Genomic DNA, 8,407 nt, shown 5'->3' with positions numbered 1-8,407 from the left:
ACCTACTCCTAAAGTGGAGGCTTCTTAAGCCCACCAGGTTTCCTTAAGTTGAAGAGTTGCAGTGGCCCACGGTGGGACCTCTGGTAGGAGTGTTTTTCTGGAAAGCCTGCCACCCTGGTGTGACCCCCCCCCCCAATGGAGGGTGGGTGCCCACTGCGCTCTGCTTTAGTAAGGCTTGAGACCCGAGAGCTTGCAGCCTCTGCAGGCCCATGTGCCCACATTCACTTCTTGCTTCAGGTGATCAGAAGTCAACAGTTTCCCAGAAGCCCCGGAGTCGGGGCATCCTCCACTCGCTCTTCTGCTGTGTCTGCCGAGATGATGGGGAGGCCGTGCCTGCCCACAGTGGGGCTCCCCTGCTGGTGGAGGAAAATGGCGCCATCCCTAAGGTGTGTGGTGGTCAGGAGGGCTGGCCATGGCTGGAAGAGGTCTTGGTCAAAGGGGCTATAGCGTGAACTTTACTGACACACCTGCAGACCCGAAAATGTTCAGAGAAGGCGTGCCCTGTGCCCACTAGATCCTGCCCTTTTCCAGCCCCCCCCAACTCTCCCACTCCCATCCTGCCCACAACTGTAGTTGGCCTGAGATCTGAGTATTTCATACCCTGATAGATGTAGGGACCTAATGAGGTGAAGAAGAACCCATATAGCCTACCCTTGGCTCACAGTTGGCAAGACCAAAGCTGGGGAGGGAGGGGGGTGTGGGAAGGTCTGGTTGGGTCCGTAAGATAGAGATCTGGGGGAGGAGAGCCTGTGTAGTAGGTGCCCCACCCAGCCCAGCCCCTCCCCCACAGCAGACCCCAGTCCAGTACCTGCTTCCCGAGGCCAAGGCCCAGGACTCAGACAAGATCTGCGTGGTCATCGACCTGGACGAGACCCTGGTGCACAGCTCCTTCAAGGTTGGCGCTGCCCAGCAGCGCTGGGCCTGCAGTCTCTGAGTTGGGGGGTGGGGGGGAGGGGTGCCCTCCCCTGGCCAGGGAGGGAGGTCTCCCTTAGATTTCCATCCTTGGGTCCCACCCCACCACCAGCTCCAGCAATTCTTCTCTCCTCACAGCCAGTGAACAACGCTGACTTCATCATCCCGGTGGAGATTGATGGAGTGGTTCACCAGGTGAGGTCAGAGGGAGGTGGGGGTGGGCCAGGGGCAGGGGCGGGGATCAGGCATCTGCACTCTACACCCAGGTACCTCCCACCAATCCTGAGAGAGCCTCACATGGAACTCTGATAGCTGGGGGATGTCCAAAGCTCAAAGAGGGCGGAGTGGGGTGGGGGGGAACCCCTGGTACCCCTAGGGACGGAAACCAGAACCCAGCTTGTCTTCCTTTGGTCTGTCTTGTAGAGCCTCTTGTCCCCTCTTGGACTCCACTGCCGGGACCCCTTTTCAAGTATTCTCAGCCCTAGCCCAAGCTTTTCAAGCTCTTAGACAAGAGTTGCCATGGCGTCAACAGCAGATTCCATCTGCCTTCGTAAATCCGCATAGCCACTTTCACCTAGCTCTGATCCTGGGAGCTAGCAATCCCTCTGGCCCCATCTACCTGTTCACAGGCCTTCCCTTCAGACTCTTCCACCAGGATTGCCATGGCCACCCAGGACCCGGTTCCAAGATTGTGACTGCCACATCATTCCAGTCTTGGGGGATTAACCCTGGTTGGGCGGTGGGCCAGGAATTGAGAGTCTCCCTCACCTAGGATGAACGCACACCATAGGAGATGACCGATTGCCTCCATCTTCTCCAATGGAAGATGTCTCTGGGATTCCACTGCACTTCTCTAGAAACTTTGGGGGTGCCTCTCACCTCCGCGGTCCTCTCCTGCACTAGATGGAGAAGCTAGGGTTGGCTTTACAACCATCCTAGGCAACCCTCTTTCCCTTTCCCTTTCCTCAGGTGCTGGTGTGGTAGGCTCTGCCTGGGTCTGAGAATTTGTCTCACTCTCATGTCTGATTTCATCTGCCTGTGTCTGAGTCTCTTTCCTTTTCTCCTTAATAAGCATCTCTACTTTTCCCTCTAAGGCTTGGATCTTCTCCACCCACCATTTCTCTCCTGGACTACACACGGGCATTATGGCTACTAAGAAGGAAGCATGGGCTACCCAAAGGATGAGAATCCTGACAGCTATGGGGCTGGTGTTACCTAGGCCATTTCCCTTTTCATTTGCTGCTTCTCTTCTCAAGGCATCTAGAGTGGCACTAGGCAGGGTTCTAGAGCCTTCTGTGATGGGCCTGCCGGTCCTTAACTCTTCTCCCCTTGTGTACCTCTCAGATGACTTACCGAAGCTGAAGGCTTCTCGGTTTCTCCCCAGCTGGAGTGAGCCATCTCTCTGTCTGTGGGGTCTGGCCACTTGCTGGAGTGCCAAAGTGTTGTTTCCAAGGCAGAAGAAAGCCCCGATCCTTCAGGTTTTCTGAGGAAGTCTCAGGAGCCAGATGCTGGGGTGAAGCCCTGCTAGCTCAGAGGGCAGAGAAAGCACCCAGGGGTCTTCCTACCCAGCTCACGTCCTGAAGGAAAAAGATAAAAATAAATAACTAAACAAATGAATGAATAAATAAAATCCACAGACAGTCAGACAAACAAAGAAACAAAAACAAACCCAAGTCTCAAGGCTCGAAGCACCAAAAGCCAAGAGGCCAAAAGCCAAAAGCTGGCTAGCTCACCTGACAGCCCAGGAGGAAAAGGCCTGCTAGCTCACTGGATAGGCCAAGAGGGAAAAGCCAAAGGGTCTGTCTTCTTCTCCTGGCTGTCTTAAATACCCTTCAACTCCAAGCCCCGCCTTTCAGTTCAATTTCTGTCAGCTGGTTACTGGATCAGCCCCTTGCCCTAGGGTGGATTGATCAAACCCTCAGGGCAGAAAGCTCTTGGATTAAAAGTGTGAGTTTGTGCCTGGCTTGATGGCACAGGCCTTTCATCCCAGCACTGGGGAGGCAGGTGGATCCATGTGAGTTACAGGCCTGCCTGGCCTACGAAGCCAGTCTAGGACAGACAAGGCTACCCAGAGAAACATGGCTGACCCCCAGGGAAAGAGAGTAATACACACAAGGAAAGGGTTTTATAGCTCACACCTCAGGGTTCACAATTTGATCAAATCTCCTGCAACAATTCACCTTGTGTTTCAGCCTGACATTTACTAGCAGCTTTTAAATGTGATCATTGTGATAGGTTTGCTTGTAGGTGTGTTTTGTTGGTGGTGGTGTGCTTTGCTTGTATATCTTATTGTTGCTCTTCTTCTTCTTTTACTTCTTCTTCTTCTTCTTCTTCTTCTTCTTCTTCTTCTTCTTCTTCTTCTTCTTCTCCTTCTTCTTCATTGTTGTTGATCTTCTTTTCCTTCTCCTTTTCTTCTTCTTTTTCTTCTTCATTTATTTACTCTAAATATGCATCCTAGTCGATTCCCTCATTCCTCCCAGTCCCTACAGTATCACCCCTCCCACCCCCCGATTCTTGGTACTTCTTCTGTGTCTGCCTGTGCCTCTGCCTCTTCAGTGTTGGTTGCAAAGGTCTGTGCCTAGCAGGGAGGGGGTTGTGGTTTCAGGTGGGAACCAGCACCTCTCTCATCATTGGAACTCTAGAATTTATAAAACAACTACTTGACAGAAATTTGCCTGCCTCTGCTACGAAGGAAGGCATACGCTCCCACCAGGCTACTCCCAATCTTTTATCTTAGCTCCGAAGGAGTCCAACTCTTAGAGATTTAGAAAACCAGTGTGAACTGTAGTAACCCTTTGGCCTGACTTAAAACCTTTTCAAGCTCTTAGCTGTGTTTTTCATACCTACCAATAAAACTATCCATTTTCTTTAAGAAGGAGACTTTAGTGTTTAGACGTTAATTCATGGCCAGGAGAGCCACATCTGGCCTTAGTTTTCCGATTTGTCCTTCTGGCCTTACACATTTGAGACGTCCCCCACTTTGATTTATCCAACGAGATAAAATTCCAGTCCCTAGAAGATGGATGTTTACCTTCTGAAGAGGCCAATCTGGATGGCAAGGTTTGGCGGGAATTCATTGTTTCATCTGCCTCTGTGTCCACGGCCCTTCCAACCCCTTTGCCGTCTCTTTTCACTGTTAGCTTAGGTGTCTGCCCATTGGTAGCACTTGGGCAAATAATGCATTTGCTGGTCTCTCTTGAACATTTTCTTTTATCCATTGAAGCTGCTCAGTTCCTTCATTTCATCCAGAACAATGCTGTTTTCACAACAGGCATGAACTCTTTCATGGCTCTGTGGATGAGATTCTCCTACCCAGACAGGGAACACACCAATGGGACTCGATCTTTGGTGGGGGGGTGGGTGCAGGACGAGGGCAAGGATGGGGGTGGCTGTGTGCTCTGGAGACCCTGGGCCATCTGTGACAAAGGATTGCCTTGCCTACTAGTTCTGGTTGATCCGGATTCATTGGTCCAAGGCTGGTCTTTGACACACATCCAGCAGAGTCCACAAGGCTGAGGCCTTCTTTTGGCATGCTCCCTGGAAAACCATAGCTTCTAGGAATGCCTTGCCTGAAATCCCTTTTCAGAAGGCCTTGCTTACCACAATTGAAACATCTGACAGTTTGATTTTTCCAAAGACTTTGAGAAGTTCTTTCTTTTCTGAGATTAGCATCATAAACATGAGCAGCACACTCAGCCATATCTCTAATCCATCCTTTCCTGGAGCTGACCCTGCCTTTACAGGTAGACTCACTCTTATAGATCATGACTTAGCACTTCCTTTTTTTCCCTCTATTTTACACAACACACACAGTACACAAACACACACACACACACACACACACACACACACACACACACGCACGTTTCTATTTTATCATGGCAAAGGTGGAAATGATAACATCTCCACAAGAGCCACCAGTAAATTAATTATATCCCCGAAATAACTCAGCACAAAACACGAGTGTTGTACATTTTCCAAAGGTTTATTTATTTATTCGTTTATTGCTTGATTATGGATACAGTATTGTTCCAGGGTGTAAACCAACATGTCGGGAGATGGCACCAGATGTCATCACATTGAAGGCAGGCCCTCTGGATGAACAGCCAGTGCTCTTCAGCTCTGCAGCTCCCTTTTTCAGAGGGGAAAAGACAAAGTCTTTAAAAGAGTTTTTAGGCCCATGGAAAGGCAGGAATGAATAAATGAGTCACTGATGAAGACTGAGCAACCCAGCATTGTCTGCACAGTCCAGTTGCCACCCCTCCCTCTAGGGATCAGAGGAGGAGCCTTCTGGGTCCTGTTGTTTGTGTGGATGGGCTGGGCTGTTTAGCTGGTGTCCATGCTTGCAGCATAAGCATCCAGCTGTGCGTCCAGCTCCTCTGCAGAAAGCTGCTGCTTGGAGTTGCTGCAGGTGCCTGTCTCTCTTTGCCTGCTGCCTCTCTGGGTCCCTCTCCAGGTGCCTCTCCAAGCAAAGCGCCCAGAGGCAGGGTTTCTCCTCATGCCTCCTCTGCTGTGCCTCCGTGCAGGGCTCGGCTGTGTTTCCACCTGGGATGGGACAAGCTGTATGTCCAAAGGACGCCCGTCCAGAGGGACTCCGTGGTACTCTCTCCTAGCCTTCAGGGCATCTGCCTTGCGTTCAAAGCACACATCTGCTGTCCCTAAACTTCGTCCAGCGCGATCATAGTGCACAGCTGCTCTCTTGAGCGGTCCAAATTCAGCAAAGAGGTTCTGAATATCAGCGTCTGACACTTGGAAGTGCAGGTTGGACAGCAGCAGCCTCCCAGAGGAGACCAGGCTGGCTCCACGTGGGAAGGCGCTGTGGAATTGGTCGTGCTGCCACTTGTCTGGAAGTTGTCCGCGTCTGCTGTAGGGTGCCTGCCGGTTCCTCCTAGGCCAGGCATCGCGATGGCCACGCTGGGCGGCCTTCAGTGCGCCCCTGGGGCCTCCCTGGGAGCGGGCCCTGCCAGCACCACTGTGCCCGAGGCCGCCAGGGCCAACTCGGCCTCGCTGCCTCTGGGTCAGCTTGATGATGTCATCCAAAGACATATCTAGTTTCTCCACCAAGGAGGGCGTGGAATGCGGCTCCAGATCCAGCCTGCGCACCTCAGAAGGAGCCTTGGAAAAGACAAAAGAGTCAGTCACTATTTGCAAAGGCAGCCTTTGCAAAACATGTGTGGAGCTTTAGTAAATGACTCAGACCCCTTTCCTGATTCTTCAGCCCTAGCCCAAGCTTTTCAAGCTCTTAGACAAGAGTTGCCATGGCGTCAACAGCAGATTCCATCTGCCTTCGTAAATCCGCATAGCCACTTTCACCTAGCTCTGATCCTGGGAGCTAGCAATCCCTCTGGCCCCATCTACCTGTTCACAGGCCTTCCCTTCAGACTCTTTCCACCAGGATTGCCATGGCCACCCAGGACCCGGTTCCAAGATTGTGACTGCCACATCATTCCAGTCTTGGGGGATTAACCCTGGTTGGGCGGTGGGCCAGGAATTGAGAGTCTCCCTCACCTAGGATGAACGCACACCATAGGAGATGACCGATTGCCTCCATCTTCTCCAATGGAAGATGTCTCTGGGATTCCACTGCACTTCTCTAGAAACTTTGGGGGTGCCTCTCACCTCCGCGGTCCTCTCCTGCACTAGATGGAGAAGCTAGGGTTGGCTTTACAACCATCCTAGGCAACCCTCTTTCCCTTTCCCTTTCCTCAGGTGCTGGTGTGGTAGGCTCTGCCTGGGTCTGAGAATTTGTCTCACTCTCATGTCTGATTTCATCTGCCTGTGTCTGAGTCTCTTTCCTTTTCTCCTTAATAAGCATCTCTACTTTTCCCTCTAAGGCTTGGATCTTCTCCACCCACCATTTCTCTCCTGGACTACACACGGGCATTATGGCTACTAAGAAGGAAGCATGGGCTACCCAAAGGATGAGAATCCTGACAGCTATGGGGCTGGTGTTACCTAGGCCATTTCCCTTTTCATTTGCTGCTTCTCTTCTCAAGGCATCTAGAGTGGCACTAGGCAGGGTTCTAGAGCCTTCTGTGATGGGCCTGCCGGTCCTTAACTCTTCTCCCCTTGTGTACCTCTCAGATGACTTACCGAAGCTGAAGGCTTCTCGGTTTCTCCCCAGCTGGAGTGAGCCATCTCTCTGTCTGTGGGGTCTGGCCACTTGCTGGAGTGCCAAAGTGTTGTTTCCAAGGCAGAAGAAAGCCCCGATCCTTCAGGTTTTCTGAGGAAGTCTCAGGAGCCAGATGCTGGGGTGAAGCCCTGCTAGCTCAGAGGGCAGAGAAAGCACCCAGGGGTCTTCCTACCCAGCTCACGTCCTGAAGGAAAAAGATAAAAATAAATAACTAAACAAATGAATGAATAAATAAAATCCACAGACAGTCAGACAAACAAAGAAACAAAAACAAACCCAAGTCTCAAGGCTCGAAGCACCAAAAGCCAAGAGGCCAAAAGCCAAAAGCTGGCTAGCTCACCTGACAGCCCAGGAGGAAAAGGCCTGCTAGCTCACTGGATAGGCCAAGAGGGAAAAGCCAAAGGGTCTGTCTTCTTCTCCTGGCTGTCTTAAATACCCTTCAACTCCAAGCCCCGCCTTTCAGTTCAATCTCTGTCAGCTGGTTACTTGATCAGCCCCTTGCCCTAGGGTGGATTGATCAAACCCTCAGGGCAGAAAGCTCTTGGATTAAAAGTGTGAGTTTGTGCCTGGCTTGATGGCAAAGGCCTTTCATCCCAGCACTGGGGAGGCAGGTGGATCCATGTGAGTTACAGGCCTGCCTGGCCTACGAAGCCAGTCCAGGACAGACAAGGCTACCCAGAGAAACATGGCTGACCCCAGGGAAAGAGAGTAATACACACAAGGAAAGGGTTTTATAGCTCACACCTCAGGGTTCACAATTTGATCACATCTCCTGCAACAATTCACCTTGTGTTTCACAGCCTGACATTTACTAGCAGCTTTTAAATGTATCATTGTGATAGGTTTGCTTGTAGGTGTGTTTTGTTGGTTGGTGGGTGCTTTGCTTGTATATCGTATTGTTGCTCTTCTTCTCTTTCTCCTCTTCTTCTTCTTTTTTTTCTTCTTTCTTTTGTTATTCTCTCTTCTTTTTTTTTTTTTTCATTTATTTACTTATCTTGCTCCAGTCGATTCCCTCATCCTCCCAGTCCCTACGTATCACCCTTCCCACCCCCGATTCTTGGTACTTCTCTGTGTCTGCCTGTGCCTCTGCCTCCAGTGTTGGTTGCAAAGGTCTGTGCCTAGCAGGGAGGGGGTGTGGTTCCAGGTGTGGAACCAGCACCTCTCTCATCATTGGAACTCTAGATTTATAAAACAACTATTGACAGAGATTTGCCTGCCTCTGCTAAGAAGGAAGGCATGCGCTACCACCAGGCTGCTCCCAATCTTTTATCTTAGCTCCGAAGGAGTCCAACTCTTAGAGATTTAGAAAACCAGTGTGAACTGTAGTAACCCTTTGGCCTGACTTAAAACCTTTTCAAGCTC

At 50.9% G+C, this 8,407-nt stretch overlaps 1 protein-coding gene across 1 annotated transcript; it reads right to left on the bottom strand.

Annotated features, from left to right (window-relative positions):
- Positions 1-5,238: 5,238 nt before the first annotated feature.
- LOC127196708 (THO complex subunit 4-like) lies at positions 5,239-7,050 on the bottom strand. Its single transcript, XM_051154549.1, has 2 exons — positions 7,006-7,050; positions 5,239-6,027 (listed from the first exon to the last, which is right to left on the bottom strand). The coding sequence occupies exons 1-2, from the start codon at positions 7,048-7,050 to the stop codon at positions 5,239-5,241; spliced, it is 834 nt and encodes a 277-aa protein (XP_051010506.1).
- Positions 7,051-8,407: the final 1,357 nt, after the last annotated feature.

This window comes from Acomys russatus, chromosome 12, assembly GCF_903995435.1.
Source record: "Acomys russatus chromosome 12, mAcoRus1.1, whole genome shotgun sequence".
Lineage (NCBI taxonomy): Eukaryota > Metazoa > Chordata > Mammalia > Rodentia > Muridae > Acomys > Acomys russatus.
This window is presented reverse-complemented; position numbering and strand designations above follow the sequence as displayed.

Bases quoted from the DNA above. Each gene is read 5' to 3' on its own strand.
- LOC127196708 (XM_051154549.1), bottom strand. From the start codon at position 7,050: ATGGCTCACTCCAGCTGGGGAGAAACCGAGAAGCCTTCAGCTTCG. The intron at 6,028-7,005 runs GTAAGTCATCTG...GTCTTTTCCAAG, and splicing joins CCGAGAAGCCTTCAGCTTCG to GCTCCTTCTGAGGTGCGCAG.